This window comes from Nothoprocta perdicaria, unplaced genomic scaffold (assembly GCF_003342845.1).
Source record: "Nothoprocta perdicaria isolate Ctin4 unplaced genomic scaffold, notPer1 scaffold_190, whole genome shotgun sequence".
In the NCBI taxonomy this organism is placed as follows: Eukaryota; Metazoa; Chordata; class Aves; order Tinamiformes; family Tinamidae; genus Nothoprocta; species Nothoprocta perdicaria.
The window spans coordinates 141,886-163,450 of NW_020455094.1; the positions used below are offsets into that span (position 1 = coordinate 141,886).

The following is a 21,565-nucleotide window of genomic DNA, read 5'->3' on the forward strand; positions in this document are numbered from 1 at the left end:
AGCTCCAGGACTAACATCCCCAAGAAAACATCTTTATTCTGTAAATGGCTTTCACCTAAATTCTGAGCACTGGCTACACTTACAGGGTTCACCTTCAGAAAAAAATTTTTTGAAAGTCACTTTCCACTAATATTTTGAGCAATGATGCTAAAAGAAAAATAAGTTAATAAACATTTACATTCAGAAAGTATATTATATGCGTTACATTAACTCAGACTACAGCAAGTGGTGTTTTTGCCTAAACATTTTTATAAAATTGAGCATTTGCACTTAAATTTTGTCAGCAATTTAAAAAGAAGAGTTTTTCTTATTTTAAAGTATGCAACATATATTTTGGGAGTAAAAAAAATCAGATCTGTATGTAATGCTCAGAAGCACTTTGCAATAACAGAAACTAGATATTTTGGCTATTGCTATTAAATAAAGCAATCGATTTGATAGTATTTGCTTGCCTCTGTTGCCATGATTTAATTAAAGTGTATTATATGTTACAATAGTCCAATACACTGAGAAGGCTTCAGCAGTGCTCCAAAGCTGCCGCTGAGTTTGTATTGTTTTTAATTAATCAAACAAACAGAAGTAAATGATGGATCATTTATTGAAAATTTGATCACCATGTAAAAGCAAAATTTGGGGATATTAATATCATCAGATATCTAGGATACTTCTTTTCCATAACAGATTGTACACAAAATTTATCTTGATCAATTCAACAAAATGCTTTAGCGCTTACAACAGGTACATGCTATATATTACACAACAGCTGCAAGTTTTTAACTGAACAGATAACAGAGAAACATGAATGACATAAATGAAAAATTAAAAGAACAAAATACAAACTGCAGAAGATGAACACAGTTGAAAATTATAAGAATAAAAATGAGCAAGTGGGAAGCCAATTCTGCACTTGTATAAATAAGTTCCAAATGACCACTACAAGCAAGAAAAAATGTTTCAAAACGTGATCTTTCACAGAGTCATAGGTGATAAGACCAAAAGGACTCAGTGTGACTAACCTGATTTTCCCAAGATTACGTAGTTCTTTCTGTACCAAATAAAAACTTCATTTATGAACTGCAAGAATATCTTTTTAAAAATCCATTACCTTTTAACTATTAACTAAGCAAACAGAGTCTTTGACTAGTGACCCATCTTTTTTTAACTAGTGATGGCTGCCCTCACTGGTAGAATTTTGCAGTCCATTTCCAAAGCAAATAAGGTACACCTTGAATTCCTTGCCTGCAAAGCCTTGCATCACAAATATAAGTTCTCTCCAAGTAGGTAATAGGATGATTTTTACCCTCATTACCACTTTTGAATAGAAAATGCTTGACCATAGAATAGATGTGAGGGACATAGAGCTGTGGAGATGCCAATGCTGCGTATTTTAAGTTTGATCACTTCTTTGATGTCATGTCCAGCCTTCTATACCATTTATCATTAGGAACAGTATAAACAAACTACTGGGTGTTGGAAGCATATACATACATACATAGCGCGATCAGCTTGGTAAGTACCTTCTCACTGAAGCAGTTGTTTGTTTTTTAAAGATTCTTTAGAAACACCAAAATATACTTGCCTGGAATACAGCTATTTCTCACTAATTGCAAACCAATTGGATCATTTTTTTCGAGGCTTGATCCAAATCTTATTGACTCAGGCAAGCACTAGACAAGTACATAATTGCTAGTTAGTGACTTTGGTAGACTTTAAATTTGGTATTTAAAGCATAAGTCCTCCTTGATTAACAATATATACACTATTTAGCTCTGTGCAGGATTGGCCCTCACTTTGCAATTTCTTAAATGTCAGAACTAGAAATCTTTGCTACTAAACCAATTTTAATCTATATAAAGCAGCTAAAGTAAAGCACGAGGCAAGAAACTGCATGTATAGTAAAAGAACATATTTTAGAATGGTTTCATTTTGACAGTAAAAATCAATTCAGTGAATTTGTAACAAAACTTGGTGACAATAATGCAAGGCTTGTGAAAACTGATACGGTTACCCAATACTAGAATATATTTCATTTTCATGTGTTTATTCATAGTTGTTTAGATGGAGGCAGCTTGTTTACACACTTGTAATACTAAAAACCATTCCCATTAAAGACTGAAATTCAAAATCTGGGTGCTCTTTCCTAAGTGTCATAGATAGCAGAACATCAACAGAGTGAACTAAGCCCATAACTGCACATACTGTCTCCTAGTGAAGAAGAAACTTGAATTGGGATTCAGCAGCCAAGATCAGTAATTGTTTTCATCCAGATGTGTATTGGTGTCTCTCCCAACAGCATCACTGAATATGGCCCTGCTATTTCAATCTGGACAAAAACTGATAAATAGTCCAGGACTTCTAGTATACTGAAATCAGTCTAGTTATCAGCTAAAGATCTTACTTGTATGCCTGTTGGAAAGGACCAGGAAACATTTAAATCATTGTTAAAGTATTAAAGATTTTATCAAAGCTAGAATAACTATGCAAAAAAAGTTATTAGATTATTATTTCAAGACCTTAAACATAGATTTAATTTTAAGGTTGAGAGCACAGCTACCTGAAGGCTGAGCATGCTAAAACTAAGCATATACAGATGCAATGTACTGGAGATGTGCCAGAGACTATTCAGATCAGTCTGGTAGACCTACTAGTAAAAATAAATACCTGTTTTCCTGAACTCACAGTTAGAAACTGTGTCCAATTGCTCCGCTCCCTTGTACTGCTTCTCCTCTCTCAGGAAACACATTGCTTATGCTCAAGTTGGTGAGAAACTTCAACTCCTCTTTGTCTTCCTAGTCATTCAGACCTAGACTTCCCTGCTCAACAAATATGAACAGTATGAAAAAAATTTGGGAAAAGAGTCATGAGAGATATCTGGCTTCACTCAACAGACAGTGTTAACCTTCTGTCTCTAACAGAGGCGCCTAGCTTCTGTCTTGTCCTCTAGATGCCAATCATCCCCACTGGTCTACAGAGAGCAGTCCAGCCTATGATGAAAATCATGGAAAACTCAGAAGATTTTATGTATCCCAGCTGATCAAGGGATGGAAAAATTTCTACATGAATAGCATACAAACTAAAAAGACACACACATACACACACACACACAAAAAGACCTTGCATTTTTTTGTCATAAATGAGAAAGACGAGTTTGGTTTTCTAGGCTAACAAAGATGAAGTTTGGAGACTTATGGATTTCCTGATAGTAACCTGTCCTCTATTTTATGGGTAGATTGCACAGGCTTCCTTTTCTTGTCTGCAAGAAGAAACAAATAATTTCTATTTCGTAACTTTTCTTGTTTGTGTTTCTTGAAGCTTGCTAGCAATCAACAGCAAAAGACCCTAAGTGTGGGATATCCAGCAAAGGACATTTTAGCCTTTAAATTCTTTTAGCCTCTCACTTTTCTTTCACAAGATTTCTAATTGATGAAAATGTGCTAAGAAGAGCTGGAAGGATTCTGTTCCTTAATAGCTGGACACTTTGAAGGACAAAGTACTTTGCTAACAGGAAAATGTTAATTGTTCTTGTTAAGCAGTGACTCTTTGTGATGTACTATTTAATTAATAAACCTAATTTACATTCATATAGTGAGCCATGAGGGTGACAGGATGTTCCCAGAAGATTTTTTAGTAATTAAATTTTATAACTTCCTAAGTATCTTATTCACTATGTTTAATGGAAAATATTGACAACTTTCTTCTTCTCCCAGACGCGCTGATAAACAGGATGCTCTGCCACAAACTACAAAGGAGAAATGAAAATATTACATTAACACTTTTGGAACATATTACTTACTGTGGTGGCACAGTGGATGTCTTTCCATACATTGGCTTCCCTGGAGAGATCTGAGACTTCAAAAAGGTTATCAAGAATAACTTCCCCAATCATGTCATGTCTAGAAAATCTGTCAAAATCATAAACACTGAAATGCAATTTCCTGTTGCTGAGCTGATCATACGCTACAGGAAACTGAAAGGTTTCATCAAAGACAGGATTTAATGTCTTTCTGTGAACTCGTGTCTGAAACTTCTTTTTCCTATCTGGAAGCAGATAAATCTTAACGTAGGGGTCAGATGTTCCTGTGAAGTCTTTAGCAGGCAGATCTAAGGCTTTGACAATTGTGACAACAAGAAGTTCATTTTCATAATCGTACCGGAGAGTAAAATTAAGTTTTCCACAGGTTTTCAAATCTTCTTGTTGCCCATCAGAATCCACCGACTTCTGTTTGTAGAGTTCTGGCTTTATTCTCCCAATGCTGGTCGTTGTCTCTCTCCTTTGTAAAACTGGATCTATTCCCATGTTAAAATCAACACTGGACACTTGCATCTGCCTTGGTAAGTGCCTCCTGAAAGAATTGTGCCTATACAGACACATACACATACACAAACACATACACACAAAATGAGCCGTGGTTATCTCCAGGAAAATACCAGTGTGTTACTAATTAGAAAATACAGTAAGTCAAAATAAATACAGGTTCATCTTTTAAAAATAATTTTAAATCCCCTCAAATGCTTTTCAAGTGTTAAAACATCCTCGAGAGGAAATGCACATTCAGAAGTGACCTCCTTATTCTGAAACACACCAGTGTCCTGGCAATGTATTTATAATCTTGTTCTCAGGCTATGCTGCTAAAACTGAATTCAGGTTCTTTCCTGCAGCAAGTGACAGCTCCAACATCGCTTGCTCCCACAGAGATAGGTATGAATGAGTGTAGGAAAAAAAAAAAAGTCATCCATAACATTGCCATCAATACATCCATGTGGGACTGAAAAGGCCAAGAAAAGCTATGCCTGGAGATTTTCAGCATAGTGCTCTGCCAGTATAAGCCACCTTATCCTAGCACATTTCATAGATTTGTATAAGATCTTTGCTACACCAAGGTACAAGCTGCCTTCTCCAACAATATTGTCAAGCTTTCATTCTGGCTTTAATAAATTTCACAGTTTTGGTCAACATATTTCCACGATAGTTTTTTTCCTGTTTGTTCTTAAACTCTTCCGTGCAATGTATTAGAAAATTAAATCAAACACTCCTACCAAGATACATTACATTTAAATCCTTGTAATTCTGGATACCATGCAGCACGTTCAGAGTATTTATGGGCTTATCTTGACTCACGAACACCATTGCAATTTTTTTGTCCTATTAAGACTGAAATCAAACCAGCCTTACAAAAATAAAAAAGAAAGTTGGTCAAATTTTTTCACAGAATTAGTTATCAATATATGCCATTATGACCACATGGTCCAGTTCATTTTTGGGGTATATTCAAAATTGCATGGTGTGTTACTGCTTCTATAATCTGTTCTGGAAAAAACTCGATTTCTCTTACTGCAAGTACACTTAGTTGCCATTAAAAATGTTTTAATTGTCAGAATTTCTTCTGCTTTTTGCAATCAATTGCTTATTAATGACAAATGCAGCCTCGCCTTATTGCTTTGTTTCCCTGCGGTGCTGTGTTCTGAAAACAAGGGGTGACACAGCTGTGTTTCTTTCTTTAAAACACAAATGCAAATAGTCCATTAGAAAGCTACCAGGACTCATTTCATAGACAGTATTTGTATTTTTGCTGCAAGTGAAGTGGTTGCAGAAGACACAAAGAACACAAAGCACAAAACTACTGCAGTTTAGCTCAGCAGAGATACAAGAGGGTAATCTGCAGCCATCAATAATAGACAAGAACATTTCCTCTTTTGGCTCTTTCAGTGTTAGATGTTGGGAACAGTCCTCCTACAACAAAAAGAGGGGATGGAGGACTTCATAGTCTTGATTTGAAGTGGCTCCAGAAAATCCAGGTGTTTTGATCTGCAGCTTCAATTAATAACATACACCTCTCATAACACATTCAGCCTTTTCTTTCCTCTACAGATGGGCCACTTTAAAGATTTTTTTGCCCTGAAATGTTAAGAGTACTCAAATCCATAGCATTCAATGTCCACAATGAAATGGAGCAAGGAGTTAAAAGGCCCAAGCCAGTCAGGAAAAGGTAATTATAATAATATCAGCAGGGAATTTGAAGGCTGTTTGCTTCTGTTCTCTGAAAAAATCAGCCTAACAGGTGTTTTCAGAGGGCCACACTATGGAAGAAACTAAATTCCACTCAAAGTGTACTGGCAACAGGACTTCGGGCATTTGGGCATCTAACAATTCACGTGCTAGCTCCCTGGTGTCCCTGTCTCAAAATAAACTCCACAAAGTCCCATGTTACCAGTATTCTTTAATCTGTGCAAGCAGGCACAGATTAATTAATGAAAGATTACTTGCACTAACCTATACAGGTAGGCCTTCCTCAGTGCTCATTACTTGCAGCTGTAGTGCAGATATGCCCAGATAATCATGTTCAAACCTTGCCACAGAGAGGCAGTAGAAAAAAATGGTTATGCAGGGCAAACAGTGAAAGTGGCTGCATGACATTTTCCAGTGGTTGAATTAAGATGGATATTAGAAAAATCTAATTTTGCTCATACTCTTGCATATGTGATGAACTGAGTTAATATCTGTAAAAATCATAGGTAAGTCCTCAAATCTGTGATTCCTAAGCTCCCAACCTCCTTTCAGAATTTCAGATCTCATAGATGCAGGTTCCTCCAGTGAGGCTAGCCATGGGTTGTGAGGTGCCACTGAACAGAACGATGCAGCTGTAAGATTATTCAAAGAGGGAACCAGCAGTGCTTTTGCTCTAGTGAGCCAATACCCTAATTACAGAGCGCCTGGAATCTGTTCTGAGTCACAGCATTTTACCAAGATAGCTAATTGGTCTGTTAATTATTAAGATGCTTCACTGTCGTCATGGCAACATATTTATCTTCTTTTGTTCTGCAATAACAAAGGAATTAATGACTATTATAATGAAGCACAAGCATGACGAGCAAACAGGTGGTGAAGATGAGGCAAAGCTACTAATGTGTGCAAGTTCAGGTACTTTGATCACTACTGACTCTCAGATAGCATATGTATAGCAGACAAGTCTTCCTTAACTCAGAACAAATACATTCTGAGGCACAGCAAATCAGTATGTAAATCCTCAGTACAAAACTGCACTTGCAGAGGAACACTGATGGATGAAGCTGACTCCTAACTCAGCACAATTGCCACAAGTAAGATATAAGAGGATAAGAGAAGAGGATAGGATGCTATTTATGCTCCATGTGAGGTTTATGAGGGTTGAATCTGTTCTAGTTCTCTTGCATAACATGAGACTGATTTTTATGACCACAGACAGGAATGGACATAGACACTTAAGGGGTATTTTAAAAGAACAGAGGCTATCATTTCTCCTGCTAGGTTAGTTAGGTGCTCACCTAAACTACACAGACCTGTTGGCTTTTTTAACCTTAACATTCCCAAGCATCTCACATTTGTCTGTGTACCTCTTCAGAGCTGACTTAGTTAAATAGCTCAGAACGTGTCTTTTGAAGTTACAGATGGACATTTGAATGACAGAATATCACAGAAACAACAATTTATAATACTGAATATAATATAGAATATATACAGATTCTATGTAATAGAGAATACACTCCTGAAGTATTGGAAAGAATGGCTCTCTAATACAGAACTAAAATGTAGTTTAACGTACAGAACTCGTGCAGGAATGTTCCACCTATTGTAGTTTACTGGCTAATTGGAATCAGGGATTGTCTGAAAAAAAATAAGCAGGAGTTTTTAAGAACCATGAAAATTATATAGTTCTAATTAAGCAAAAATACATCATGTCCCTTTAGCAACATGTCTCTGTTAAACGTGTAGTCTAGAAAAAGTCATCACATACATTTTATTATTACTGTAAATGTCTTTTTAAATTCTTTGTGCTTCAATTATAATGAGCTAATACGATTCCATTACTTTTATTAAGAGTTGGTGGCTGCATGAAGGCAAAAAAAAAATGGCATCCAACTTTCACATGGCAGTCTGGCAAGACAGGCAGAAGATATGAGCAGCTATCAGAGAAGTGGCTACAATTCTTCTTTTTTTCGCACAAGCTCAGATGAGACTAGTGTAGAGGAAATTTTAACACAGCTCAGACAGCAAACATTTTTATTAGATCTCTTGTCAGCTGGGAACAGTTTGGAGATGTATTTTAGTTTCTCTGAAGTACAATGAAGTAGTTTTGCGGTGAGGGTAGTAAAGGGGAAAGCTAAGCTACCTCTGTGCCTGCTAAAGGCTCCCCTTTCTTTAAAGGTTCCCAAGGAAGGATACTGCAGCAGTTCTTAATAATTCTGTGATCCAACATTCTGTGATACAACCAAAAAGTTGCCCCAAGTGTCTAGCCTCCATCTTATACATGACATTCATATATTAATGCATAATTAATACGGACTGTGGGGAGTATAGGTCTCAGCAGGTAAGCATCTTTGTGAAACAAGCAGAAGTATAGAAAAGATGCATTTGTCAGCACAGGAAGGTGCCTTTCCGGGTTGTAAAAATGTTTTTTAACAAGGGTGTGAAGTTTTTCAGCAAACTTTAAAGGAAGATGATGTCTCCAAACACTCTGCTATTGACAGGCTACACTGGAACAGCTACTCAAGAGGAGGGAAATGTGTCTCTGAAGATTTTACAGTGATAATATAGAGAGGATGGAAAGAGAGAGCTCCCTTACAGAGTCACCAACCTGTGTAGAAAGAATAGGAATGATAGCAGGTTTTAATTTCATAAAACTGTCCTTTGAAGATAGCTCATGGGTTTAGGTCCCAGTCCAAACCAGTCTGAAGTTTTGTAGGAATATTTTCCAGACTGAAACAACTCTGGACCATGTTCCTGGAATGCCTCTCTTTCTCTGCAGTATCATAGAAAACATTTGAGTTCATTTGTCAACTAGCTAGTTATTCTGTCTATTCAGGTCATGACAATCTGACTGATTTACTTGGGCACAAAACAAATAAAATTCTTTCTATTAACATTCAGTTGGATAATATCCTATTAGGAAATATTTTAGTCATGCTAAGCTGTATTGGTTTTGGTATCTCTATTTCCAATATGACAATTAAAATCTCAGTTGTCTTTCTAGTATTTTGGAAAAAGTTTTTCAGAATGTCCTCTCTCTCCTAGCAGGTGGATACAGTAGTTGGAGGCTGGCATAGCCAGGACAATGTAGCTTAGCATACTCTACACAGACTCAAAATTCAGGAGATGGTTCAGCCACTCGAATTAGTTAGATTTCATTTGGCTGGACAGATCTAAATTTTGGTAGCCTCCTATGTTGGCTTGTGGGCTGTTCCACGTGTTGAAAAAGCTGAAAAAATGAGCACTTTAACACCTGCCATCTCAAAGAATATACTGTGCTGGCAAAATGCTATCTTAGCAGCTCACAAAATGTGTGTACACTGAATGTAAAGAATGTATTTTTTCCTATAGTGGGGCACTGAAACTTATTGTAATTCATTTTTTTGCTTTAGTAGCATGTGTTCACTTCATAGCCTTGTGAGTAAAAGCTACTTTCTATACTGGAATTGTATTCTTATTAAAATCATTATATAATATGTAGCATGTAACCCCCCTTTTCAACTTAATTTTCATATTTAGTTTTATAGAGCATTTTTTCTTCTGATGTAGGAGCTGAACTTTGTATTTCATTGTTTGCTTCTCATGCATGAAATCTGATGGAACTGTATGTGGAGAAAAAAAAAAATGTGATGCTATAGATCACTGCACATCTCTTTTCCATTGCATATCAAAATAATCCAGTACCTGAGAGAAAATAAATGTTTGTCTCCTCCATTTTAATACAGAAGAAATCACTTCAGCCTGCTTATAATTTATTTAAAAATCGCTATAAAATCTGTAGTGCTTTAACATGACTCCATAAGGATCTACATTTTTAGACTAGGATTTTAATTCCCTTGTAAGTGGCAAACTGTGTCTTAACGATATGTGCCATCAAAAACAAATCTGTCATTTATTTAATGATGAGGAAAACTTTCATCTACAAAAGCAACTGTTACAGCAATAAAAATATCTCCCTAAAAAGCTAGACTCTACAGACTTGCAATACTTTAAAAATAACACTGACATGGCTTTTCCTGTACACAAAACTTAAAATGAAAATGCCTGATGTAGTAACATATGTACTGGCAAAGTAGCTGAAAAAATATATTTCATGTTTATATGTTCAAAAATGACGGTGCACGTTATTTTTCAGAATACTCTGTTCAGAGAGCGAGGAAGCTTTGGCTTAACATGACCGCTGTTTTACTCACAGCTTATAAGAACTCAGCGAACAATCTAGGATCGAGGAAACTCTTGAGCTGAGCATTCTGGCATTTACCTCTTCCCAGGAAAGGTGCCATAAATTTGAGAGCCCCTTACCTTGACGACGATGTAGGCTCAGTGATCTGTCTCTGCATGCGTGCATGTTTGATTAGATGTTCTTTCAGTGCGTTCTGGACCTCTGCTGGTATATCAGGTGAAGTGTGGCTAATTTTCAGTGCAGCTTCAAGTACCTTTGTTGAAGGTTTCCCATTTTCTTTAACTTCCTTTTTCTCACAGGTCTCAAAAACCTCCGTAGGAGCACTGGAGTTGCTTTGAGGGATATTACTGACATTAGAAGTGAGAGGTTTGCTTCTCCAGCAGGGCCAACACAACTTCCAAAAGACAAAAAGTGAGACTACCAGCAAGGCGAGCCCGCAGAAGCTGACGACTACTGCTAACAGACTCACTGAGATGTCTGCAAGGAATTAGAAACAGGAGACCATCATGACAGACAAACATGGAGAGGAGAAAAAAAAAATGACACAGGTAAGGAGACTGGAGAATCTTAATCATTAGCCTGTGTAGAGTTTTAAAATTCCACTTAAAGCTTTTACTTTTTGCTGTCTGAGCTGACATTTTTAAAACGTGTCAGCTTCTCCTATCAACTTTACAAATATTCCATCCATTATTGTTCAGGCTTGAGATCAATCACCAGCCACACAATCAGATTTCTCAATAAGAGAGAGGCTACCCAAATGGTCCTAAATACGTCTAACCATTTTTAATTGCAGGATGTTGGCTCAGGAACACATCTTACTCAGAATCAAATCACAGACAACATTCTCTGCAAGCACACATAAAGAAAGATCACTTCTAAACATCCAGATTGAGGCATATTTTTCTTCAGGACTTTTCAAACTTTCAAATCTATGTACTAGCTACTTCAGAAACATGTTAAAAGTTGATGTTTAATAGGCATAAATAGTGACAGTGTGTAATGTGTCATAACTAAGAAACTGAGGTTAAATCTTAAATGACAGTACATCAAGACACCACGTATCTATCCCTCTGCTTTGAAACCGCAGCTAGCCTCAGAGCACGGTGTAAAGCACCAAGCCGTACAGGGAACATACCGTACACATTAGTTACCCTTGCTGCCCTGTATTTGACTTTTCCTGCCACGGCGGGTTAACATATCCGAAAGCACTGCCTAAGCAGGGACAACAGATTTCATATCAACTAGACTATGTGAACAGATTCATACTTTAGGAGATGGTGGATCATCAGAAGTGCCACTTAGAGCCCTAATTAGGAGTTTTATTACATGTGACATATTTCAGTTTGATTTTTCCAGTATCATGTAATATCCTAGAATATAAATTAAAAAAAAAATCTTTTCCTTTTGAAAAGAAAGCTTTTTGTATATTTTAAAAACATTCAGTAAACCCTGTTTAAATGTCCCTCAAGCGATGGCTGTTGCTGCTTGTTACAACAAGTCTTGACAGTTTTACAGCTAATATTTTGCATTCATAGCTCCAGACTAAAGGCTACTAAATTGAACCAGTGGAAAAGTGCACCCAGCAGTTTGAGCATTTTTTTTTCTAAAGGATCACAGAAAGAAAAATAGCCCTCTAGGCACGTATTGGCTCCATGATGTAGTGTGCAGCTCACAGGTCACTTGTGGGGATTATGTTTCCAATTGAAAATTTGGGAAGGGTTTTGTTATTGTTTTTTGTTGTTTGATAATGGTTAATTACCAGATTATGGGGACCAAATTTATTACCAGTAATAAATACTGAGCTCAGGCCCTCTTGACATAAAAAAGGCATGAAAGTAGCAAAAATAAAACCCAGAAAATTTAGTTAGTCTTGAAATTTGAAAGATTCAGTTCTGCTTAACTTTGCTTCATACGTGTTATGGTAGTCTCACAGAGGAAATGACAGGAAATACGCTTCTTAATTTGAAGAGTCTGGCACGAACTGCTGCACTGCCTTCATCAGAAGTTCGTCTTCTTCAAAGTTTCCTAACAGTCCTGACAAAGACATCACTTTGCCTGCCTGTAGATAAATGTCAAAATGTAGCACTTGGAATATGCACATTCTCTTAAGGGGAAACTTATATGGTAACTTGTGGTTTAAGATGTTTCTATAATATACAGTAATGCATAATTAGAGCTAATAATAATGTAACAAAAGAAGCAAACACTACTTTAGTGTATGTCTTTTCCAGAGAATTTATCCCCAGGAGAGTTTATTAGGTTATTTACTTTGATCTACTCTTTACTCTGATACCTTCACTGAGCTCAGTACTTTCAGTTTGGCTTATGCATATGCTGCAGCAATATCCTATCTTGACATCAAGACATGAAGAGATGCTGGGTTTACGGCTTGTTTCAATGGCAATTGCTTTGCTGCAAATTTGTACTGCTAATTTGCATTTTGTAGTTCTAATTTACAGTCACTGCTTCTTTATGTCTTTGTATGAAAGATTAAATAACCATTCAATACTCGTAACATATGTCTATGCAAAACACAAATAAACTAAATGAAGTAAGGAAAGAAATGCAGTCACTAAAACCCAGTTGCCTATAGCAGGTCATGGAACAGCTCTAAGGTGGCACAGTTCATGATCTCCCAAGCAGTCTCTGCAAATGATGCAAATCTAATTTATGAATACAGAGGTAAATAATATTTCTGCCCCATGGAAATTTTTTGATACCTGAACCAGATGAATTTTCAAGTATGTTGGAGAATAATAAATACAAGGAAAAAAAGGGTTTTTTTTTTCATTCTCAAAGCTTATACAAAGTCAAACTCTTCAAAATGTCCATTAACCTCTCATGTATGAAAAAAATATTTTGAGTCATTTGCAATATATTTATTATATAGATTTACAATATTTAAATATTATACTTGAGATGAAGATCTTTAGAAGAGAAAGGTATATTTTTTCATTTAGAGTATGCTGAAACATGATGTTTCAACAGCTTTGAATCAGTTGGAAACATTTCAAAATCAAAAATGTGAAAACTGACCCCTTGCAGCAGAGTTTCAATTTTGTTCTTCAGCTGAAGAACATTCTGTCATAGCACTTCTAACCACTCCTATTTTAAGTTTCTCACTGCAAGATATTTTTTCCAGCCTTCAAGTAACTTGGTATCTCTTTTAAACACCTACTCCATTTTTTCAACCTTCTCTTCTTTTTTTTCCCTCTATTTCCACTATTTCAAATTTTCAATCAATCTCCCAAATCTTTACAAAGAAATAATATTTTATAGCTCCAAAGAACTGCATTGAACAACTGAACTCTCAAGACTAAAAAATAAAGTCTAAGAGTTAATTTTATACTTAGAAGTTTTAAACTTATAAACTTATAGTTTTCGGAGTTGGTATTTCACCAATGAATTCAACAGACTCACATATTGTTCTATTCATACAAAATACTTGAAAAAACTATAACTGTCAGCAATATGACTAAAAGATTAGTTCATTACAGAAGAAAACTAAATTCATTATAGCAAGTGCAATAATTGTTATAAAGCACTCAGCATGTCACATAAATTGGCATAAAAACCAGAAAGTGCTGTTTTGTTTCTTCACTCCGATAGTTGTTCGATTCTAGTATTCAAAATGGAAATTTTACTAAGAATTTCTTCCTGTTGTGTGAAGACTAAAGAAGTCATCTGTAGAACAGCAGACAAATGGAGTTTCCATAACTCTTTACGCTTTAGGTTGGTAACCTCTCTTATACTTCATTTTTTATGAGGTGTTTTGTTTTAGAAGACAAAATATTAAAAGACAGTTCTAGAGACCAGGAATTTCTTCACATCCCTGGAGTTTCTTCAGATTCCCATCCAGAAAACTCAGTTAGGGAGGAAAATAGGTACTGAACAATGGATGTATTATCAGAAAGTTGTTGCATTCTATATATTTTAGGATTATTTAAAGATGTAAAACTGGTGGCAAATTCAAAGGCTGATTAAGTTTTTGCATGTAGATGGAGATGCTCTCATTCTGCTGGGACAGTTAGTTGCCAACAGTCTAAACAATGTTCTCAGTGGTTTTAATGAAGGGAGAGGAAAAACATTTTGAACTGCATCTTGTCTTCAGTTTTACACTTTCGCACAGAATAGGACATCTTTTCTGAACACTTATCTGGGAACATTATCCTTGCCATTCTTGTTTATAAGCTGGGAAAACTTATGAACACGGAGAAAATCCTGTCTTTCACACACCTCCTTCTGAGGAATATTCTCATGACTTCAACAGAGTTAACTTTGCTTATGGTGATATTTCATCACATAGCTCTATCCATAATGTCATCTTCATAATCTTGATAAGATTTCCTAGCTGAAATTGTCCTCTTTGCTCACAGTTTTCCATTTAAAATCACTCTTTCAAGATGCTGAGATTTCAGGCCATTTTATATTTCTTATTTGAGAAAGTGACATCTATTTTGCAAGTGCTTGAGCTATATTTCATTCAAAATCTCTATCTATTTTTTATAAATCTCCTGAGAAACATTTCCACCTTGACATCTACTGTTTCATTAAACAAGTAATGTGGAAACATGACCATATTTTTCTGGATAACTGGGAAGCTCTGAGCAATGGTTTCTACACTACAGCTTCCAACCACTGGTCTCAACCAAGTTCTGCATACAAATCCATTCACAGATAGGCATTCTGGCGGCCTTCCACTTTTCTATCAAATTACATCTAGTGAGTGCCCTGATGACATAGAAACCTTAATGCACAGCCTGGAAAAGATGCTCCATGAATACAGGAACTCACATGGAGAGAGACCAGAGAGCTGTGATGCTCATGGGTACCAGCAGCAGGCAGAACAAGGCAGGGGTGGTCGGTCCACTATAGCTGTGTCACACCCCATCTTTGGTGCCTCTCGCTAGTCAGACCACAGGCCATGGGTATGCAGATGTGCTTACGGTCACATAGCTCTTAAAGGGACGAGGATGAGTCTGCAGGACAGGACTGGACCCCAGGCTCATTATCCACGACTGCTGCACAACACAGTACTGCACTGGCTTGAGCTGCGCTTTTCCTTGTCTGGCAGGAGCCCAGCTGTGCCAGACAAGCCTGCAAAGCACCGCACTGAGAACGTGCTCTTGCCAGCAAAGTGACCGCAGGAGCAGGAACTCCTGGATTAAAAGGATTATAATCTCTTTTGGCCCGCTCCTGGCATGGAATGAATCTTGGTTAAAGAATGTTGTCTCTAACTTATTAAAAATCCATTCTTTTTTATTTTACTTCTTTTTTCTTCTCTTGCTAACCATTCATAAACTCCACTCTCCCATGGGGTCTGTTCTGAATGCAATAGACTTACGGAACACCAGGAATCAACTCATTTAAGTAAATTAATATGCTTGTGATTTTCCAGATTTTTTTTTTTTTTTGAGGGGGAGAGGGAAGGAGCGAGGGAGAAATCTTTATCCATGTCCGTATCTAATAGGTCTCCTTCTTTTTCATGCCCATGTGTATGAACTAGTTGGTACAACCCAGCATTTCAGTTTTCCCTGGGGAAATAAAAAAAGCATCAAAAAATGTTGGTGTTCATTTTTCACTTGGCATTAGCAGATCTTCCACAATTACCAGCATTTCATCCGAATCCCTACAGACTAGGAACATAATGCTCCAGCTTGCCTTGCCAGTGACAGACAGAGCATCTTGTGTTTTCTTCCTTAAGATGTACCTTGAAACACTGACTTACCTTTCAATTTGCAAAAACAGCTTTTCCTTTAATAGTCTAGATATGACCTCCTCTGCTGTCCTCATGACATGTCCTCATGTCCTGTTGTGAATGTGCTCCCTCCTATGCTGTTAATTCAGTCTGATTGATGTAGAAATTTGCTCAAAACAGCTATCACCATCTACTGGCTGGTTTATTGCTTCTTAAAGTTAACAGGGTTTTAAGGTCTCGTAGCTTTTTGTGACTGTAAAGGAAGTCAAAAGGAGTCATGTATCACTGATTTATTATGTCTTTACAGGATATAAAATTACTAATTGCTCATTAAAATTGTTTTACCTAAATTAATGTATTTTATTAATGCATCCAAGTATCTACACTTAACCAGACAAAGATGAATCACCCTTTTTCACATTTCAAACTCCACCTATGGGCTTTTAGCATATAGCCTTTGTCATACAGCATGTATCTCCAGATATTGAAATTCAGGTATTTCTTAAAAACTTACTAGTCTTCTCTTAGTCTGATTTTCCTTCTATTTTCCAGAGATCAGAAGCAACCTGCCACAACAGCTGTTTAATTATGAGCCTCAGTACATGATAAGCATGTTGTATGCAATTAGAAAAGATGGTTCTCACTTTGCCTGACTGGGTCATCATTTTTAGCCTGCCGTGTAGGGAGCAAAATTTGCTGCACTGAATGCTGGCTTCTCATCTCCATTGCATAAAATGTAGATTATTTGTCTTTCCTTCCAGGGCTTTTTCTGGCCTATATCCTTTCCTACTTGTTAACTCTCATTTAATCTCAATGGGAGATAAACTCCCATCTCTGCCTAGCCAATGCGTGCCCCCCTTCTTGCTTTCTATTACCCTCAAAAACTGCTTTGGGCTTGGTCCCATGCTGTTCTCACATTTATAAGGATGTCTCTGTAAACATCTTCAAGAATATCTCATTATCCTCTTCCAGACAAGAGAACGAAATGAAAACACCTCTGAGGCCCATAGGACAGTCATTAATTGCGAACATGCCATAGCTGTAACAAGGTTCACACAGCTCAAGTGTCATTTCCGAACTGTCCTGCTTACATTTATTCAAGCCCAGCATCATGTAACAATAACCTCACACATATGATGAGACCCAGCAAAACACAGTGTTTTCAAATCACAAATTTGACCTCCAGCTGCGTAACCATTTGGGCATTTTTCATTTGTATTTCTTTGAAAAAACATTTAAGGAAGATTCTTTTGCTTAATTTCAGCTTTTACTGTATATTGCTGTTCTCTGTGTTGAGTATTTCTCTGTTGTTTTGACTGTCTTCACATTTACTGTAAATAAATCTGGTCTCTGTGGTATGTTTAGCCCTCTGTTCTACCTTCCCGCTGCTGAATTAGAGGTATTTTTTTTTCCACAGCTTGCTAACATTGATTTTGGGAAGCATAGATTTCAACATCCCTACACTTACCATGCAAACCTGGTTATAACTTTGTTCTGACCAGGATATGAGTTATAGCATAAATAATTTGATCTGTTATCGGGTCAAATGTTTATTATTTAACTTTATCATATTTGTTTGTAACACAATGCTTAATTGTTATACAGAGCAGTTACTTTCTTACAAAGAAAACTGTGCTTTCTTGTGCAGCATTCCACCACTGACCACAGTATGCTTCATATCCATTCAAGCTGTTGGCAGCCCACCTCATGCTTGCTTCGGCACAACGAGAAGAACTTGATAACTGGGTAAATCTGCTTCTCTTCTCCAAAGGATCCACGCAGAGAACTCAACTGTTATCCAGCTAAGCCAGGAGAAGGCTGGCTTTAAGTACACTTACAGCCTATATTAAATATAAATATATGTATATGCACATTTAAAGGAAATAAGAGGCTGAATGACAATCATCAGCTGCCATCAGCAAGTTGACAGCTGAAGGGAAGAGTGAGACTATGTGACAAGTTGGCTATGCCCAGGGTGCTCCAGTGAGTTCTTGTTACTTTTATGCCTCCATAGTAAACTTACAATCAGGGAGAGGGCTAGCAACTTGGTTGGTTAAGCTTTTGTGGTAATAAAATGTTTGAAAGTGAAATATTTAAGTGAATAATGAATAAATCTGTAGAAGCAGAGGCTCTCTGCATGCTCAACTTAAAAATTTACTGTGTGACAAGCAATAATCAACATCCTTCTTCAGGCCACTGGCTAAAACATGCCCTCCTGAAATGAGACATCATGGGTTCCCAGCTCGGTTCTAAAGACTGGTAGCCCATGAGAGCTGATAACGGGACTCTGAAGCTCTGCCGGATAGGCAGGCTGAAAAATAAAGGCAACGACAGCAGCAGATGACCCATTTTGCAGGTGACATGCAATAGCGACATATTTTAAACACTTTTCTATAAAGGAGGAGCCATCTCTTCTCACCAAACTTTATGCAACTGGTTTAACTTTCAGAAATGCTCCCACATAAGACTTGGATACATTCAGCCTCTTTGAAAATCAGGATGGATACCTACCTGACAAAACTGGAGTTCTTTATTATTAACCAGGTAACCAAATTAAAAATACAGATACAGCCAAACTGCACACATGAAGTTTGGACATGTCTAGCAAATACTTCTTTTGGATTAGACACTGATTTTGCAGGAGCAATCCTGCACCTCTAGCTTCCAGTTCTCTTCCAGCTGAATTCTTCCCATTATTTGACAAATACTTTAGTCTTTTTGCTTAAAACTCTTGGAAGTGAAGGTGCTGTCTACAAGAAAAGCAGTGGTCCATCATATTCTGCATTTTGCTGAAAGCATTATACTCTATGGAGGAAAGTTCATGGTGCCATCTAAACAAAATAAAGGCACAATAAATGTAAGTAGCTTCCTTGAACATTCCACTGAGACATGAGAATTAATAGCCCTTGTAATTGCCAGAGCAGAAAATATAACAGCAGATGTTGCATCTTCACTAATTGTCTAATGCTCTTAGAAATTTGGAAAATTATTTCTCTCAATAAGATTCTTTGATATGAGTTCCATAGATTAATCATCCATTACATTAAATACAGTTACCCATTCTTGACCCAAGTGGTGAGCAGCAAATGAGGGTTCTAAGGTTTCATTGCTGCTACTGGGAGGGTAAAAATAAACACAAACAAATGAAAGGAAAAACCAAACTATTGAAGAATAAGAGATTTCACTGATTCAATCTTGTTTTTCCATGAAGAATGCCCAAATTCTTATTTCTCCAAGAATAAGATGAATTTAAAAGGGTGAGGTTATTTCCTTATTCATTATCCCAAGCCTCATTTTGGTTACCAGTGTACCTGATTAGCTCTCTTTGCTAATTCCTTCCTGTTGTTCTATTTTATTGTGCTCTACTTCCTCAAACCCATACCTCCCTCTGTGTCTCCATCTTTCTGTTCATTGTATATGTTAAATTCTATTATGCTATTTCTCATACCTGGATATCTATATAATCACAAAAGTCAGTGCTCAGCCCCTGCACTTGCCAGTGAAGTGCCTGGGAAAAGGCACCCCGCATGTGACTGTGTGTAAACAGAGCAAAATTGACAGGAGTACTTAACCATTGCTCCTTTCTTCCTCCCAAAGAGTAGGAAGAATTGCAGCTGCACGACCCCAAACGCATGCATTATTTACTCAGCCATGGAGGCATCTGGCTTTGTGGTGTGGACTTTCACACCAAATGCTACTATCCTTATGCAAAGATGTTTCAGAAAAACAAACAAACAACAAACATTCCTGTATCTTCATTTTGTGACTGAAGTTGTAACATCTAACATTTCCACCTTTAATGAACTGGATGCTCATGCTCAACACTGTGGACAACACTAACTTTATTCACAGGCATGAACAGGAACTCTCCATGCATTTGAGGAGTAGAAGAGAGACATCTACAGTTATCTGTTCACCTTTCAATAATTTCTCCTGGCCTAAACACTGTAATTGCAGCCTACACTTCATAAAAATCATGTGAGCATACACACAAGTGTTGTAAATATCCTCTCTATCCAAGATTACCTATTAAAATACTGTCAAGTATCAACGACTGTGCCTTCTCTGGAGTCAGAGAGTACTTAAATATGCTTACTAGAAGCATTATTAATTAATGAGACAATGTTTAATTTAATGTGAGCATAACTACAGTAGACACCCATTATCTAACAATGGTTTCCGCTAGAGGAGGACAGAGCGAGTGAGGTTAGGGACTCAGCCGAGATGTGAGACCACTGGTTCAAGCCCCTGGTCTTGAACCAACTGGTCATTACCAACTTCTACCAACAATTTTCCAATCAGGTATTTCACATGTAAAGCTCCAACAGCACGGCTGACTTCAAATAAATGCACACAAAGTAGCTGTTGTTCCCATATGCAATGGAATAACAAGGCAAGCACCGAAGTCTCAGTGTTTTCCAAACAGCAAACCTTGCTTTACCTTACGGGACGTCTTGCACCCTTCACGTCCCACCTGTTCACACTGAAAGCATCGGCTCAAACGCCTGACACTGACCCCCTGCGCAGCAATCTCTAAAAGCCACACAGAGAAATTAACGTTTTCAGAGACCCGTTCTACCTATTCATTTCCCCTCCGTGCAGTGACTTCACTCTAAGGCAGGTCCCAGGATGAGCGCCAGGGCGGCTGCGGGATGCGGTGCCGCTCCGGCTCCCGCTCCCCCGCGGTCCCCGCGGTGCCGCCGCGGCCGCGCAGGGGCCCGGGCTGCGCAGGGGGCGGCCCCGCTCCCCAGGGGCGGGCGGCACCGCTGCCAGGGCACTGCGGTGAGCACCGGAATAGAGAGAGGGGAAAAACAGTCAGTCAGCAGCGGCCGTGGCCGCAAACCCGCTGCTGAGAAACATACTCAGCACCAGTTGCTTCCAACGACTTGTCACTAGTATTTTTTTTTTTTCCGTAGGTGTGCTCTTGGTTGGCTGTGGCACAAGCTGCCTAATTCCCTTGATACACCAACAAAACGGGTTACCGGGCACTTCAGGCAGAAATTAAGCATGAGAACTTGGGATAATTTTCAAATCCCGTCTTAAGCATGAAGAAATAAGTGAGGTGATGCCCTGGCTCCAGACAGTACCGTGCAAATGAAAGGAGCCAGGGCTGAGACCCAGAGAGGAATCTCTGGGGAGCAAAGGCACCGGGACCGCTGGGAGTCAGAAATTCCCGCTGCGACTCTGCGCACATTCCCGCTGTCGGGACGTTTGAAGTTAACCCCCGTCCCAGCTCTCCCGCAGCGGTCCCGGCTCGGCTCGCAGCGCGGGGACACGGGGGACACTGAGCGCCCCAAAGCCCCTCGCTCCCCGAGGGGTCTCCTCGCCGACCTCCGCGGGCCGCGCCGGGCTCCGTCCCCGCGGCCCCGGGGGCGGCAGCAGCGGCTGCCCCGGCGCCGGCTCCTACCTGTGCCGCCGAGGCCCTGGCGGGCGCTCTCGAGAGGGAAGATGCCGGCGCACTTGTCGCGCTCCACCTGCCCGCCGAGGCACAGCTCGGAGATGATCTGCAGCGCCTTGTGGCACAGGCTGCCCACGCCGTCCTCCGCCGAGAAGCTCATGTTGGCCTCCCGCGGCCGCCTCGCCTCGCCACGGCCACGGTCGCGGTGACGGTCACGGCCAGGGCTGCGCCATGGCCGGGCGCGGGGCGGCGGGGCCGCGGAGCGCTGCCCGCCTCAGCCGC

General features: G+C 38.7%; 1 protein-coding gene across 1 annotated transcript in view; it reads right to left on the reverse strand.

Moving 5' to 3' along the window:
* SYT10 (synaptotagmin 10) overlaps nucleotides 1-21,443 on the reverse strand; it is a 30,524-nt gene extending 9,081 nt beyond the window's left edge. Inside the window, exons 1-3 of the mRNA XM_026037132.1 lie at nucleotides 21,293-21,443; nucleotides 10,307-10,664; nucleotides 3,794-4,358 (exon numbers count right to left, since the gene is read on the reverse strand). Coding sequence (XP_025892917.1) covers nucleotides 3,794-4,358; nucleotides 10,307-10,664; nucleotides 21,293-21,443 — 1,074 coding nt within the window. The remainder of the gene's footprint in view (nucleotides 1-3,793; nucleotides 4,359-10,306; nucleotides 10,665-21,292) is intronic.
* Nucleotides 21,444-21,565: the final 122 nt, after the last annotated feature.